The 17695-nt window shown below is 46.8% G+C and overlaps 3 protein-coding genes across 3 annotated transcripts in view; 1 reads left to right on the forward strand and 2 right to left on the reverse strand.

Moving 5' to 3' along the window:
* The window catches only part of jkamp (jnk1/mapk8 associated membrane protein), a 45681-nt gene that overhangs the window by 22560 nt on the left and 5426 nt on the right, over positions 1–17695 (forward strand). Inside the window, exons 4-5 of the mRNA XM_083791942.1 lie at positions 12222–12428; positions 15859–16040. Coding sequence (XP_083648068.1) covers positions 12222–12428; positions 15859–16040 — 389 coding nt within the window. The remainder of the gene's footprint in view (positions 1–12221; positions 12429–15858; positions 16041–17695) is intronic.
* LOC310878421 (zinc finger protein RFP-like) lies at positions 4504–5640 on the reverse strand (the record flags this gene model as incomplete). The annotated part of the gene is made up of 1 exon (XM_083792752.1): positions 4504–5640. One exon carries the CDS (start codon positions 5638–5640, stop codon positions 4504–4506), a length of 1137 nt encoding a protein of 378 aa, XP_083648878.1.
* Positions 9811–10947, reverse strand: LOC310878422 (zinc finger protein RFP-like; the record flags this gene model as incomplete). Its single annotated transcript, XM_083792753.1, has 1 exon — positions 9811–10947. The coding sequence occupies one exon, from the start codon at positions 10945–10947 to the stop codon at positions 9811–9813; it is 1137 nt and encodes a 378-aa protein (XP_083648879.1).

Genomic DNA, 17695 nt, shown 5'->3' on the forward strand with positions numbered 1-17695 from the left:
CCTGTCGATGGACTCTCTGACCACTCCTATCGTCCAGTTAGTCTTCCCTCCAACCTGGACCTCATAGTAAAACCTTCCTGACGATAAGCCTTGTTTTCCTAAGACACGGACATATGGATTGAACCTCTCTTTGTTGTCTGGCAGATTCTTCCATACGTTTCCATGACTCACTTGTTTTCCATCCTCAGACAGGATGAGTGTACGGTGTGCTGTATCAGGGTCCAGAGTTACATCCACCTCATATCGTTGCATCATCCTCATCTCAACATCATCCATCTGCTTCTTCATCTCCTGACTGAGTGTCTTCTCCAGCTGAGCCACTGCTGTCCTCACAGTCCCCACATATGAAGGCTGAAGGACGTTTAACTTTGTCCAGTCCTTGGTGGGTGGAGGGATGTTGATGGATGTGAAGTTCTGGAGGTGGTGGTCTTCAGGGTGTGAGAGCTGGCTCAGCTCAGAGCTTCTCTTCTCCAACTGAGTGATTTCCTGTTTCAGATCTTTGATGAATCCTTCAGCCTGTCTCTCTGTTGTTTTCTGCTTCCCTTCAATCACATCGATGAGCTCAGCCTGGCTTCTCTGAATACAGCTGATCAGAGCAGTGAAGACCTTCACACTGTCCTCTATCTCTGTGTCTGCATCCTTCTTGCTGAGCTCCACTGAGCGTTTGACCTCCTGAATCTTCCCTTGTCTCTCCTGGATCATCTGCTGGATTTCAGCCTCTGTCTTTCTGGCATATTCTTCGTTCCACTCATGATACCTGAACGGACGAACCATTTCAGCAACAAAACTATTGATAGATAGATACGTTTGGTCTCTTATAGGTTTCTGAACTCGTGGTCACAGGGTGTCTTCAACCACGATATCTGTCTTCATACAATCCAGGAATCTTTATGACTTTATTCCAGCTGAATATTAAGTTATCTAAAGGTCTGTATCTCTCTCGTCTCTTTGACTAATGCTCCTCACACTCTGTGTAATCAGCTTTTAAGTCAAGCTCACGGAAATCTGACCTCATCAAACATGACGTCAGCCATGCTCAAACATGGAGTTCTCTCATGTCTGGATAACTTCATAAGATCTCTTTCACATTGCCCTGGGTCAGTTTTTTTCCCCAGCTGTCCCCATGTATGGCCAGATCTCTAAACATCTGTATCATGTATGGCCAGATCTCTAAACATCTGTATCATGTATGGTCAGATAAATTCACATCTGTATCATGTATGGCCAGATCTCTAAACATGTATCCAGGTCACAGGGTCAGGTGTTTTGTGTGCTCCACTCCTGATCAGTTAAAATAAGCCTTGGAAATCTACCAAGAGGAGGCCGACACACACAGAACCAAGTATGTGACGATAGGTTGAAATGTGGTGAATAAAGTGGTCCTTTATAGCTTTGTTTTAAATTCATCAACATTTTTAGCTTTTTCTCAAAATGTTTTGAATTTCAAGATATTGAATTATGACATTGAATAGGATAGGATAAGCATTTGCCTAGGCTGTCATCCTGATGGGAGTGTCTAGGCTGCCATCCTGATGGGAGTGTCTAGGCTGACATCCTGATGGGAGTGTCTAGGCTGACATCCTGATGGGAGTGTCTATAGGCTGACATCCTGATGGGAGTGTCTATAGGCTGCCATCCTGATAGGAGTGTCTATAGGCTGACATCCTGATGGGAGTGTCTATAGGCTGCCATCCTGATGGGAGTGTCTAGGCTGCCATCCTGATGGGAGTGTCTATAGGCTGCCATCCTGATGGGAGTGTCTATAGGCTGCCATCCTGATGGGAGTGTCTAGGCTGCCATCCTGATGGGAGTGTCTAGGCTGCCATCCTGATGGGAGTGTCTATAGGCTGCCATCCTGATGGGAGTGTCTAGGCTGCCATCCTGATGGGAGTGTCTAGGCTGACATCCTGATGGGAGTGTCTAGGCTGACATCCTGATGGGAGTGTCTATAGGCTGCCATCCTGATGGGAGTGTCTAGGCTGCCATCCTGATGGGAGTGTCTATAGGCTGACATCCTGATGGGAGTGTCTATAGGCTGCCATCCTGATGGGAGTGTCTATAGGCTGACATCCTGATGGGAGTGTCTATAGGCTGCCATCCTGATGGGAGTGTCTATAGGCTGCCATCCTGATGGGAGTGTCTATAGGCTGACATCCTGATGGGAGTGTCTATAGGCTGACATCCTGATGGGAGTGTCTATAGGCTGACATCCTGATGGGAGTGTCTAGGCTGCCATCCTGATGGGAGTGTCTATAGGCTGACATCCTGATGGGAGTGTCTATAGGCTGACATCCTGATGGGAGTGTCTATAGGCTGACATCCTGATAGGAGTGTCTATAGGCTGCCATCCTGATGGGAGTGTCTATAGGCTGACATCCTGATGGGAGTGTCTATAGGCTGACATCCTGATGGGAGTGTCTATAGGCTGTCATCCTGATGGGAGTGTCTATAGGCTGACATCCTGATGGGAGTGCCAGTTGTGGAAAAAAAAAGCTTGTGTTAGGACAAGAATATACACTATAGAGCACCGAAGTCCTGACGTAACTCGCTCATCCCGACGATTCCCCTGGTTCTAAAGTCCTGACGTAACTCGCTCATCCCTTCGATTCCCCTGGTTCTAAAGTCCTGACGTAACTCGCTCATCCCTTCGATTCCCCTGGTTCTAAAGTCCTGACGTAACTCGCTCATCCCGACGATTCCCCTGATTCTAAAGTCCTGACGTAACTCGCTCATCCCTTCCATTCCCCTGGTTCTAAAGTCCTGACGTAACTCGCTCATCCCTTCGATTCCCCTGGTTCTAAAGTCCTGACGTAACTCGCTCATCCCGACGATTCCCCTGGCTCTAAAGTCCTGACGTAACTCGCTCATCCCTTCGATTCCCCTGGTTCTAAAGTCCTGACGTAACTCGCTCATCCCTTCCATTCCCCTGGTTCTAAAGTCCTGACGTAACTCGCTCATCCCTTCCATTCCCCTGGTTCTAAAGTCCTGACGTAACTCGCTCATCCCTTCCATTCCCCTGGTTCTAAAGTCCTGACGTAACTCGCTCATCCCTTCGATTCCCCTGGCTCTAAAGTCCTGACGTAACTCGCTCATCCCTTCCATTCCCCTGGTTCTAAAGTCCTGACGTAACTCGCTCATCCCTTCCATTCCCCTGGTTCTAAAGTCCTGACGTAACTCGCTCATCCCTTCCATTCCCCTGGTTCTAAAGTCCTGACGTAACTCGCTCATCCCTTCGATTCCCCTGGTTCTAAAGTCCTGACGTAACTCGCTCATCCCTTCCATTCCCCTGGTTCTAAAGTCCTGACGTAACTCTCTCATCCCTTCGATTCCCCTGGTTCTAAAGTCCTGACGTAACTCGCTCATCCCTTCCATTCCCCTGGATCTAAAGTCCTGACGTAACTCGCTCATCCCTTCCATTCCCCTGGTTCGGAAGTAATTTCTCTATGGAGAATAACATGGGGTGATCTTAATATCGTCTACTATAAGCGTTGTGGTCCAAAAATAAACATGCTGTCTCTGCGTTATTGTCAGGGAGGTGTCTCTGTATCGTTTGAAACAGTCAGTCACTCATATATGATACAGTCTGCTTCTATCGAAAATCTAACTAATTCAGCAGCAGTAACATTAGCGTTTTCTCTCAGTCAGTTGATTCTTCATATCCATATGAGTGAAGCGGCCGGGGTGACATGTTTATTTTTCAAACACAGTTGTTATATGAGGCGATCTAAAATCGCCTCAATGGGGATTTCAATGCAACTAAACAAATACATGAACCTGGGGACTGACGCCCTCTACTGAAAGTGACGTCAGACTTCGGTGCTCTATAGCTGAGCCCCCCTCAGCTATAGCCCCGCCCCTCAGCTATAGCGCCCCTCAAAAATCACACCTGTGTGAAGTGAGGGGCGCTCATCGTACATAATCATGACGTAAAATAGACACTGTCTTATTTGCTCAGACACTATGATGTAAAACATTGTCCATTTATTGTCAAAGGGACTTTAATGTTACTGTAAGGATTAAGGTTGTGTGCGCGCACGCGCACACACACGCACACACACATACACTCCAAAAGCTGGATATGGGAGGGGCTAGCGATGCTCAACAATATATTTTTTCACAAAGACATGGCGTACTGTGAGGCTCACATACTGTACTGAAATGCACCTTTTTTAATTTATTCATTTTAATGTATTGTTTTTTATTATTTTGTATATTTATTTATGTGGAGTCAGCTTATGTTTTGTCAAGTCAAGTTATTAAAATATTTTATGTCCACAGATTTGGACGAGCATGTCAGCTGCACTGTAGTTACAATTACAATGTACTACAATGTACTAGAGTACTACACATTACTACAGCTACAATGTACTACAATGTACTACAGTACTACACAGTATAGTACACAGTAAAACAACTCCAATGTACTTGTCAGCTGCAAAGTAATACAACTGTAATGTAGTCCCTTCAGGTCATACCGAATATGTTTCCAGAAATATTTCTAAATTAATTTAACGGAGGGGACATGTTCCCTCCGTCTCCACCGGGATCAGCGTCCATGTTGACAGGAGAGATGATCAGAGGAGCAGCGTTTAAACCATTACGGTTCAAAGCTGGACAGAATAATGGATAAAGTCTCTCAGTGAAGGAGCAGCCTGTGAAAGAGTAGAGGTGGACTCTGGTCTCCACATCATAAAAGGAGACCAGACCCTCCTCATAGTCCACAAACACTCCCACTTTCTGGAGCCCCTCTCTTACAGGGAGGGGGACACGAGGGCCAGCATTAGCCCAGTACTCATTTCCATTCTTCAACCTTATAGTCCAGTAACCATCGCTGGGACTCCGTGTGATGTTGTTTTTCTTCCTGTTGATGGACTCTCTGGCCACTCCTATCATCCAGTCAGTCTTCCCTCCAACCTGGACCTCATAGTAAAACCTTCCTGAGGAGAAGCCTTGTTTTCCTAAGACAAAGACATATCGATAGAACCTCTCTTTGTTGTCTGGCAGATTCTTCCTTACGTTTCCACAACTCACTTGTTTTCCATCCTCAGACAGGATGAGTTCACGGTGTGCTGTATCAGGGTCCAGAGTTATATCCACCTCATATCGTTGCATCATCCTCATCTCAACATCATCCATCTGCTTCTTCATCTCCTGACTGAGTGTCTTCTCCAGCTGAGCCACAGCTGTCCTCACAGTCCCCACGTATGAAGGCTGAAGGACGTTTAACTTTGTCCAGTCCTTGGTGGGTGGAGGGATGTTGATGGATGTGAAGTTCTGGAGGATGTGGAGGTGGTCTTCAGGGTGTGAGAGCTGGCTCAGCTCAGAGCTTCTCTCCTCCAACTGAGTGATTTCCTGTTGCAGATCTTTGATGAAGCCTTCAGCCTGTTTCTCTGTTGTTTTCTGCTTCCCTTCAATCACATCGATGAGCTCAGCCTGGCTTCTCTGAATACAGCTGATCAGAGCAGTGAAGACCTTCACACTGTCCTCTATCACTGTGTCTGCATCCTTCTTGCTGAGCTCCACTGAGCGTTTGACCTCCTGAATCTTCCCTCGTCTCTCCTGGATCATCTGCTGGATTTCAGCCTCCGTCTTTCTGGCATATTCTTCGTTCCACTCATGATACCTGAACGGACGAACCATTTCAGCAACAAAACTATTTATAGATACGTTTGGTCTCTTATAGGTTTCTTAACTAGTGGTGACGGGGTGACTTCAACCTGGGATGTCTGTCTTTATACAATCCAGGAATGTTTATGACTTTATTCCAGCTGAATATGAAGTTATCTAAAGGTCTGTATCTCTCTCGTCTCTTTGACTAATGCTCCTCACACTCTGTGTAATCAGCTTTTAAGTCAAGCTCACTGAAATCTGACCTCATAAAACATGACGTCAAACATGCTCAAACATGGAGTTCTCTCATGTCTGGATAACTTCATAAGATCTCTTTCACATTGCCCTGGGTCAGTTTCTTTCCCCAGCTGTCCCCATGTATGGTCAGATAAATTCACATCTGTATCATGTATGGCCAGATCTCTAAACATCTGTATCATGCATGGTCAGATAAATTCACATCTGTATCATGCATGGTCAGATAAATTCACATCTGTATCATGCATGGTCAGATAAATTCACATCTGTATCATGTATGGTCACATAAATTCACATCTGTATCATGTATGGCCAGATAAATTCACATCTGTATCATGTATGGCCTGATAAATTCACATCTGTATCATGAATGGTCAGATAAATTCACATCTGTATCATGTATGGCCTGATAAATTCACATCTGTATCATGAATGGTCACATAAATTCACATCTGTATCATGTATGGCCAGATAAATTCACATCTGTATCATGTATGGCCAGATAAATTCACATCTGTATCATGTATGGCATCCTGATGGGAGTGTCTATAGGCTGACATCCTGATGGGAGTGTCTAGGCTGCCATCCTGATGGGAGTGTCTATAGGCTGCCATCCTGATGGGAGTGTCTATAGGCTGACATCCTGATGGGAGTGTCTATAGGCTAACATCCTGATGGGAGTGTCTATAGGCTGCCATCCTGATGGGAGTGTCTATAGGCTGACATCCTGATGGGAGTGTCTATAGGCTGACATCCTGATGGGAGTGTCTATAGGCTGACATCCTGATGGGAGTGTCTATAGGCTGCCATCCTGATGGGAGTGTCTATAGGCTGCCATCCTGATGGGAGTGTCTATAGGCTGCCATCCTGATAGGAGTGCCTAGGCTGACATCCTGATGGGAGTGTCTATAGGCTGCCATCCTGATGGGAGTGTCTATAGGCTGCCATCCTGATGGGAGTGTCTATAGGCTACCATCCTGATGGGAGTGTCTATATGCTGCCATCCTGATGGGAGTGTCTATAGGCTGCCATCCTGATGGGAGTGTCTATATGCTGCCATCCTGATGGGAGTGTCTAGGCTGACATCCTGATGGGAGTGTCTATAGGCTGCCATCCTGATGGGAGTGTCTATAGGCTGCCATCCTGATGGGAGTGTCTATAGGCTGACATCCTGATGGGAGTGTCTATAGGCTGACATCCTGATGGGAGTGTCTATGCTGCCATCCTGATGGGAGTGTCTATAGGCTGACATCCTGATGGGAGTGTCTATGCTGCCATCCTGATGGGAGTGTCTATAGGCTGCCATCCTGATGGGAGTGTCTATAGGCTGCCATCCTGATGGGAGTGTCTAGGCTGACATCCTGATGGGAGTGCCTATAGGCTGACATCCTGATGGGAGTGTCTATAGGCTGCCATCCTGATGGGAGTGTCTATAGGCTGCCATCCTGATGGGAGTGTCTATAGGCTGCCATCCTGATGGGAGTGTCTATAGGCTGCCATCCTGATGGGAGTGTCTATAGGCTGACATCCTGATGGGAGTGTCTAGGCTGGCATCCTGATGGGAGTGTCTATAGGCTGACATCCTGATGGGAGTGTCTATAGGCTGCCATCCTGATGGGAGTGTCTATAGGCTGACATCCTGATGGGAGTGTCTATAGGCTGCCATCCTGATGGGAGTGTCTATAGGCTGACATCCTGATGGGAGTGTCTATAGGCTGACATCCTGATGGGAGTGTCTAGGCTGGCATCCTGATGGGAGTGTCTATAGGCTGCCATCCTGATGGGAGTGTCTATAGGCTGCCATCCTGATGGGAGTGTCTATAGGCTGACATCCTGATGGGAGTGTCTAGGCTGACATCCTGATGGGAGTGTCTATAGGCTGCCATCCTGATGGGAGTGTCTAGGCTGACATCCTGATGGGAGTGTCTATAGGCTGCCATCCTGATGGGAGTGTCTAGGCTGCCATCCTGATGGGAGTGTCTAGGCTGCCATCCTGATGGGAGTGTCTAGGCTGCCATCCTGATGGGAGTGTCTAGAGGCTGCCATCCTGATGGGAGTGTCTATAGGCTGCCATCCTGATGGGAGTGTCTATAGGCTGCCATCCTGATGGGAGTGTCTATAGGCTGACATCCTGATGGGAGTGTCTAGAGGCTGCCATCCTGATGGGAGTGTCTATAGGCTGCCATCCTGATGGGAGTGTCTATAGGCTGCCATCCTGATGGGAGTGCCTATAGGCTGCCATCCTGATGGGAGTGCCTATAGGCTGACATCCTGATGGGAGTGTCTATAGGCTGACATCCTGATGGGAGTGTCTAGAGGCTGCCATCCTGATGGGAGTGTCTATAGGCTGCCATCCTGATGGGAGTGTCTATAGGCTGCCATCCTGATGGGAGTGCCTATAGGCTGACATCCTGATGGGAGTGTCTATAGGCTGACATCCTGATGGGAGTGTCTAGGCTGCCATCCTGATGGGAGTGTCTCTAGGCTGACATCCTGATGGGAGTGTCTATAGGCTGCCATCCTGATGGGAGTGTCTATAGGCTGCCATCCTGATGGGAGTGTCTATAGGCTGACATCCTGATGGGAGTGCCAGTTGTGGAAAAAAAAAGCTTGTGTTAGGACAAGAATCTACACTATTCAGTATTTAAGTCCGACGTCATTTTGTAGTCCTATGTTACGTCCGGGTCCAAGTGGCACCAGCTCCCGTCCGCATCCCATTGTAAATTGAATATCTAAACGCGTGAATCTTTTTACAGTGAATTTATTTTTCAGAAAGGAAGCCATTGAGGGTTAAAATGGGTCTTAATGCTTCCAACTCGAGTGGAATTATTAATGTTTTGTACAAGTGTCCATGACAACAAAAATATATGATGTGGAGACAATAAAGACTATTATTATCATTATTATTGAAGGTGGCAACAGTCCATTTGATCGGTAAAATATTTCTGGGGTATATTTAGAATGTGTGCAGGCTTGAGTATGTTGAATCTAGTTTGCATTATGAGGATTTATTTGACACAATAAAATAAAATGGCGATAGTATTCCATGTGGGGCAGACGGCCTGTCACTGTCAGATTTGGGAGAGCAGCGCAGCTTTGTTGTTGCGAGGAAAGCGGTAAAATTAGACTTTCGTGGTTGTTTTCGTCTCAGATTAAGTCCGACGGAGCGTCACAGTATAACTCCATGGGGACACAAAAGCGACACAAAAGTAGGACCCGGAAGTATCTCAGGAGGGGGCGCTCACATCACAGCTAAAATACTGAATAGCTGAGCCCCCCTCAGCTATAGCCCCGCCCCTCAGCTATAGCGCCCCTCAGAAATCACACCTGTGTGAAGTGAGGGGCGCTCATCGTACATAATCATGACGTAATATAGACACTGTCTTATTTGCTCAGACACTATGATGTAAAACATTGTCCATTCATTGTCAAAGGGACTTTAATGTTAGTGTAAGGATTAAGGTTGTGCGCGCGCGCACACACACACACACTCCAAAAGCTGGATATGGGAGGGGCTAGCGATGCTCAACAATATATTTTTCACAAAGACATGGCGTACTGTGAGGCTCACATACTGTACTGAAATGCACCTTTATTTAATTTATTCATTTTAATGTATTGTTTTTTATTATTTTGTATGTTTATTTATGTGGAGTCGGCTTATGTTTTTGGGATCAAGTCAAGTTATTAAAATATTTTATGTCCACATAGCTGGAGATTTGGACGAGCATGTCAGCTGCACTGTAGTTACAATTACAATGTACTACAATGTACTAGAGTACTACACATTACTACAGCTACAATGTACTACAATGTACTACAGTACTACACAGTATAGTACACAGTAAAACAACTCCAATGTACTTGTCAGCTGCAAAGTACTACAACTGTAATGTAGTCCCTTCAGGTCATACCGAATATGTTTCCAGAAATATTTCTAAATTAATTTAACGGAGGGGACATGTTCCCTCCGTCTCCACCGGGATCAGCGTCCATGTTGACAGGAGAGATGATCAGAGGAGCAGCGTTTAAACCGTTACGGTTCAAAGCTGGACAGAAGAATGGATAAAGTCTCTCAGTGAAGGAGCAGCCTGTGAAAGAGTAGAGGTGGACTCTGGTCTCCACATCATGAAAGGAGACCAGACCCTCCTCATAGTCCACAAACACTCCCACTTTCTGGAGCCCCTCTCTTACAGGGAGGAGGACAGCAGGGCCAGCAGCAGCACAGTACTCATTTCCATTCTTCAACCCTATAGTCCAGTAACCATTGTTGGGTCTCAGTGTCATGTTGACTACCTTCCTGTTGATGGACTCTCTGGCCACTCCTATCGTCCAGTCAGTCTTCCCTCCAACCTGGACCTCATAGTATAACCTTCCTGAGGAGAAGCCTTGTTTTCCTAAGACAAAGACATATCGATAGAACCTCTCTTTGTTGTCTGGCAGATTCTTCCTTACGTTTCCATGACTCACTTGTTTTCCATCCTCAGACAGGATGAGGTGAGGATGTGCTGTATCAGGGTCCAGAGTTACATCCACCTCATATCGTTGCATCATCCTCATCTCAACATCACCCACCTGCTTCTTCATCTCCTGACTGAGTGTCTTCTCCAGCTGAGCCACAGCTGTCCTCACAGTCCCCACATATGAAGGCTGAAGGACCTTTAACTTTGTCCAGTCCTTGGTGGGTGGAGGGATGTTGATGGATGTGCAGTTCTGGAGGAGGTGGAGGTGGTCTTCAGGGTGTGAGAGCTGGCTCAGCTCAGAGCTTCTCTCCTCCAACTGAGTGATGTCCTGTTGCAGATCTTTGATGAAGCCTTCAGCCTGTTTCTCTGTTGTTTTCTGCTTCCCTTCAATCACATCGATGAGCTCAGCCTGGCTTCTCTGAATACAGCTGATCAGAGCAGTGAAGACCTTCACACTGTCCTCTATCTCTGTGTCTGCATCCTTCTTGCTGAGCTCCACTGAGCGTTTGACCTCCTGAATCTTCCCTCGTCTCTCCTGGATCATCTGCTGGATTTCAGCCTCTGTCTTTCTGGCATATTCTTCGTTCCACTCATGATACCTGAACGGACGAACCATTTCAGCAACAAAACTATTGATAGATACGTTTGGTCTCTTATCCCAGGTTGAAGTCACCCTGTGACCACTAGTTAAGAAACCTATGTCTGTCTTTATACAATCCAGGAATGTTTATGACTTTATTCCAGCAGAATATGAAGTTATCTAAAGGCCTGTATCTCTCTCTTCTCTTTGACTAATGCTCCTCACACTCTGTGTAATCAGCTTTTAAGTCAAGCTGACTGAAATCTGACCTCATCAAACATGACGTCAGTCATGCTCAAACATGGAGTTCTCTCATGTCTGGATAACTTATCCCACTTGTGTTCATCTCGTCTCGCTGTCACTCGCTTACATTTAGACTACAGCAAAGCTACCGTTGTAGCCAACTAGCCATTGAAGTACAACAGAGAACTTTGTGACATTGAGGGGGCAGAAAATAGCGCCCGAGCGCTGTTCATGCAGCCTGGAATGTGACAAGCTGGGCGGCGCAAATAGCAATTTTAGGCATGTGTGCAACATGACAACTGTTTTAAAGTATTGTACAGTGACAACTACAGTCTCTGTAATGTTTATGTTGTACTATTACTAAAAACGATCTAAAATAAATGGATTTATCATTATGCAAATTAACCGTTAAAGCTGATAAAAAATATCCGGATGTTTCTTAACGGTCGGCCAGTGCTCTGTGTTTTTAACCCTCTCAGCTCCAGTGCTCTGTGTTTTTAACCCTCTCAGCTCCAGTGCTCTGTGTTTTAACCCTCTCAGCTCCAGTGCTCTGTGTTTTAACCCTCTCACCCCCAGTGCTCTGTGTTTTAACCCTCTCAGCTCCAGTGCTCTGTGTTTTTAACCCTCTCAGCTCCAGTGCTCTGTGTTTTTAACCCTCTCAGCTCCAGTGCTCTGTGTTTTTAACCCTCTCAGCTCCAGTGCTCTGTGTTTTAACCCTCTCAGCTCCAGTGCTCTGTGTTTTTAACCCTCTCAGCTCCAGTGCTCTGTGTTTTAACCCTCTCAGCTCCAGTGCTCTGTGTTTTAACCCTCTCAGCTCCAGTGCTCTGTGTTGTGTTTTTAACCCTCTCAGCTCCAGTGCTCTGTGTTTTTAACCCTCTCAGCTCCAGCGCTCTGTGTTTTTAACCCTCTCAGCTCCAGTGCTCTGTGTTTTTAACCCTCTCAGCTCCAGTGCTCTGTGTTTTTAACCCTCTCAGCTCCAGTGCTCTGTGTTTTTAACCCTCTCAGCTCCAGTGCTCTGTGTTTTTAACCCTCTCACCCCCAGTGCTCTGTGTTTTTAACCCCCTCAGCTCCAGTGCTCTCCTGCAGCATGTGACGGCCATGCTGGAGTGCGGCGCGGCGTGCGTGGTCACCCTGCTGGTCAGCGAGCCTCTGGGCATGCTGAGCGTCCGGTCCTGTCGCGTCCAGATGCTCTCCGACTGGTACACCATGCTGTACAACCCCAGCCCGGACTACGTCACCACGCTGCACTGTACGCAGGAGGCCGTGTACCCCCTGTGAGTACTCTATACCAGTGGTTCTCAACCTTTTTACACCAAGTACCACCTCAGATTTTTCTATCACTCCCAAGTACCACCACCGCCAAACGTGCACGCGCGTGCTATTAGTGGTTATTGATGCTTTTTTGGCGGGTTTATGATGGATTTCGGGTACCTACCTACTGTTATCAAAATGATAATGACAATATGACCACCATTATAACTTATGTGAAAATATATACATATATGCACAGTTCACACAGGAGAAAAAAATATTCCTAATAAGAAATTAAGAATATTTATTTATTTTTCACAGACGTCAGCCAAAATCATGCTGTACAAAACAGGCACTTTAACTACTTTACAATGAGGAGCCATACAGGCATCCCCAGGTTTTTTGAGTTAATACATTTATCAATAGCATAGGTAGGCTATACACATTAATTCTGAATACAGGTTTTGAAACTCATTTGCCCCAATACAGCAGCTGTGTGTTTTTATGGATCTATCAATTCACATCATTTTAATATTAAGGACCCAGCCATTTGTATCTCTGGGACCCCAAATGATTATTTTCTATTTGTTTATATTGTAAAATCAATGTCAATTTAACTCTTAGTGTACAAATGGAACCTATCATTTGGCTGGGAGTGGGGACCCCTGATCCCACTTTAAAAACCGTGTAGCCTACTGTCCTACACAGCACTGTGTCTGTCCGTGACAATGTAACTATAGTGATGTCCGTTCTATTTAAGCATTGGTTGGCAGTTAGCACTTAAGCAGTTATTAGCATCATAGCATGGTCTGTCACATAAGTATTGACAAACAGCGGTCATATTTGTCAACCAAAACTGTTGGACTGTGGGGAGATATACTTTTAAGAACATGAGCATGTCGTCATGCTCAGCTGTCAGCTTGTTGCGCTGTTCCGTCTCTCTCGTCTACTAAGATGTTGATGCTAATCAATGCTAAAGATTAGCTTGCATGGAGCTAAGGCTGAAACTTTGCTGCTGTAGTTGCCACGGTGGCAAATCCATCCCTTTATTTTTTTGCACTCGGCTGTCTTTTTCGTTTTATAATATATAATACTCCCATGCGAGCGGCTGTCAGTGCTGCTTTCTGAGCAGCAGTGCTGGCTAGTGGTTAGCCTAGCAGCCTGCACAGTCTGCTACTGTCCATATGACTGTGTCTGTAGCAGTCTATGAACACTGCTGGAGGAATAATGGCCTGGAGTGGAGTACTGGAATGGACTGGAGTGGAGTGCTTGCAGTGCTTGGGATCGGTCATTTTCGCTGTAGTCCGATCTGATCCAGATCACGTTTTTTGGCTGATATCGACCTGATATCCGATCTGTGGATCAGATCACGGCATCCCTGATCTTTTGGGAAGATTTTCCGCGTACCACCTGGGGGGGGCTCAAGTACCACTGGTGGTACGCGTACCACAGGTTGAGAACCACTGCTCTATACTGTACTGTACTGTACTGTACCGTACTGAATTATAACCCGTTCTGACCTGAGGTCAGATTCATACGAGGTTTTCCACTGGACACACACTGGTCTGATTAACCCATTCTGACCTCAGATCGGATTCTAAAAAAATGTCTGTTTGAAAATGACAGTTTTCTGAAAAAGCTATGTGTCTGTGTCAGTCGTTCTTCGATTATTTCAAAAATAGCAGACCTACAAGCTCGTAGCGCGCCACTCGGTGGCGCGCTATGAGCTTGTAGATCTGCTATTATTTTCAATAGCTAAAGCATTACCTGATGCTAACACCAAAAGGGGTTCCCGCCCCAAAATGGGTTAATGAATGAATATCTTATTTTCCTGTCCGGACATGTTTCTTGAGACCCTCCCACATGGGATTTATCAGACACATGCATCCATCCATACATCCATCTTCAACCGCTTATCCGTAGTCGGGTCGCGGGGGCAACAGCTCCAACCAGAGAGCTCCAGACTTCCTCTCCAGAGCAACATTAGTGACTAGTGGTTGTGTGTCCTTTCAGCGACACCATGGTCCTCATCTACTACGCCCTGTGTCTGGTGTGTTAACGTGGTTTACAATTGACAATTTAGGCATTTAGCAGACGCTCTTAATCCAGAGCGACTTACATTAAGCAAGAACAAAAAGCATGGGAATACATCACATAAAAGCATTTATCATGAAACATGCGTAAGCTAAGAAAGTAACAGTGGAATATCTATATAATGAAACTATACATATATACTACTATGCTATACATATAAACTATACATATATACTACTATGCTATACAGTACTATGTACTATGACGTGCTATGACTACATACAATGCAATTATAGTGCTGTCTACATAACATGCTATAAGTCTGTATCAAATGCTATCTAAGTCTACATAAAATGCTATCTAAGGGGCTAGGGTAAGTGCTATGGGCCATGATGGAGTCTGAAAAGGTGGGTTTTCAGACTACGGCGGAAGATTGGGAGTGATGCTGCAGTTCTGACTGCAATGGGAAGTGCATTCCACAGTTTTGGAGCCAGAAGGGAGAAGAGTTTGGGACGTGTGGAGCGTTGTCCCGGCGTTTTTAGTTGTGTTAACGTGGTTGTGTTAACGTGGTTGTGTGTCCTTTCAGCTACACCATGGTCCTCATCTACTACGCCCTGTGTCTGGTGTATTAACGTGGTTGTGTTAACGTGGTTGTGTTAACGTGGTTGTGTTAACGTGGTTGTGTGTGTGTTCAGCTACACCATGGTCCTCATCTACTACGCCCTGTGTCTGGTGTATTAACGTGGTTGTGTTAACGTGGTTGTGTTAACGTGGTTGTGTTAACGTGGTTGTGTGTGTGTTCAGCTACACCATGGTCCTCATCTACTACGCCCTGTGTCTGGTGTATTAACGTGGTTGTATTAGCGTGGTTGTGTTAACGTGGTTGTGTTAACGTGGTTGTGTGTGTGTTCAGCTACACCATGGTCCTCATCTACTACGCCCTGTGTCTGGTGTATTAACGTGGTTGTATTAGCGTGGTTTAACGTGGTTGTGTGTCCGTTCAGCTACACCATGGTCCTCATCTACTACGCCCTGTGTCTGGTGTATTAACGTGGTTGTGTGTCCGTTCAGCTACACCATGGTCCTCATCTACTACGCCCTGTGTCTGGTGTATTAACGTGGTTGTGTATTAACGTGGTTTAACGTGGTTGTGTGTCCTCTCAGCTACACCATGGTCCTCATCTACTACGCCCTGTGTCTGGTGTATTAACGTGGTTGTATTAACGTGGTTGTGTGTCCGTTCAGCTACACCATGGTCCTCATCTACTACGCCCTGTGTCTGGTGTATTAACGTGGTTGTATTAACGTGGTTGTGTGTCCGTTCAGCTACACCATGGTCCTCATCTACTACGCCCTGTGTCTGGTGTATTAACGTGGTTGTGTATTAACGTGGTTTAACGTGGTTGTGTGTCCTCTCAGCTACACCATGGTCCTCATCTACTACGCCCTGTGTCTGGTGCTGATGATGCTGCTGCGCCCCCTGCTGGTGAAGAGGATCGCGTGCGGCCTGGGGAAGTCGGACCGCTTCAAGAGCATCTACGCCGCGCTCTACTTCTTCCCCATCCTGACCGTGCTGCAGGCCGTGGGGGGGGGGCTGCTCTGTGAGTACCCTCTAGCCCATTCTGACCTGAGATCAGATTCATACGAGGTTTCCATTGGACAGACACTGGTCTGATGAACCCATTCTGACCTGAGATCAGATTCTAAAAAATGTCAGTCGTTCTTCAATCGTCGATCTACAAGCTCACAGTGTGGGGGGGGGGGGGGGGGGGGGGGCTGCTCTGTGAGTACCCTCTAGATCTACAAGCTCACAGTGGGGGGGGGGGGGGGGGTCTGCTCTGTGAGTACCCTCTAGATCTACAAGCTCACACTGGGGGGGGGGGGGGCTGCTCTGTGAGTACCCTCTAGATCTACAAGCTCACACTGGGGGGGGGGGGGGGGGCTGCTCTGTGAGTACCCTCTAGATCTACAAGCTCACACTGGGGGGGGGGGGGGGCTGCTCTGTGAGTACCCTCTAGATCTACAAGCTCACACTGGGGGGGGGGGGGGGGGGGCTGCTCTGTGAGTACCCTCTAGATCTACAAGCTCACACTGGGGGGGGGGGGGCTGCTCTGTGAGTACCCTCTAGATCTACAAGCTCACACTGGGGGGGGGGGGGGGGGGGTCTGCTCTGTGAGTACCCTCTAGATCTACAAGCTCACACTGGGGGGGGGGGGGGGGGCTGCTCTGTGAGTACCCTCTAGATCTACAAGCTCACACTGGGGGGGGGGGGGGGGGGCTGCTCTGTGAGTACCCTCTAGCCCATTCTGACCTGAGATCAGATTCATACGAGGTTTCCATTGGACAGACACTGGTCTGATGAACCCATTCTGACCTGAGATCAGATTCTAAAAAATGTCAGTCGTTCTTCAATCGTCGATCTACAAGCTCACAGTGTGGGGGGGGGGGGGGGGGCTGCTCTGTGAGTACCCTCTAGATCTACAAGCTCACACTGGGGGGGGGCTGCTCTGTGAGTACCCTCTAGATCTACAAGCTCACACTGGGGGGGGGCTGCTCTGTGAGTACCCTCTAGATCTACAAGCTCACACTGGGGGGGGGGGGCTGCTCTGTGAGTACCCTCTAGATCTACAAGCTCACACTGGGGGGGGGGGGCTGCTCTGTGAGTACCCTCTAGATCTACAAGCTCAGTGTGGGGGGGCTGCTCTGTGAGTACCCTCTAGATCTACAAGCTCACACTGGGGGGGGGGGGCTGCTCTGTGAGTACCCTCTAGATCTACAAGCTCACAGTGTGGGGGGGGGGGCTGCTCTGTGAGTACCCTCTAGTAGATCTACAAGCTCACCAGTGTTGTTTTTGGCAGCAAATTTCTATTTTAGTTTTAGTCGTTAGTCTCTTGAATAGTTTTCACTTAGTTTTAGTCACATTTTAGTCACCTGGAATGTTCTATTGTTTAGTCTAGTTTTAGTCGACTAAATGTCATTCGATTTTAGTCGACTAAATCTACAGTTGATTCAGTCGACTAAAATGTGTTTTGACAGGCCTTGATGTCGTTGTAATGACATATTTTACACTTTGGTTGCATGCTGAAAATATCAGATATACAATCTCACAAGCGTTGTGAGATTGTATATCTGCTATTTTCAGCATGCAACCCAGCATAAAACTGGATCTCTTGTCCACTAGTCCCTTCCTAACATTTTTGTCTAGTTTTTATTTGTTGACGAAATTGTCAGTATATTTAGTCTTAGTTTTAGTCAC

This window comes from Protomyctophum parallelum (genome assembly GCF_964188405.1).
Source record: "Protomyctophum parallelum genome assembly, chromosome: 20".
Classification (NCBI taxonomy): domain Eukaryota; kingdom Metazoa; phylum Chordata; class Actinopteri; order Myctophiformes; family Myctophidae; genus Protomyctophum; species Protomyctophum parallelum.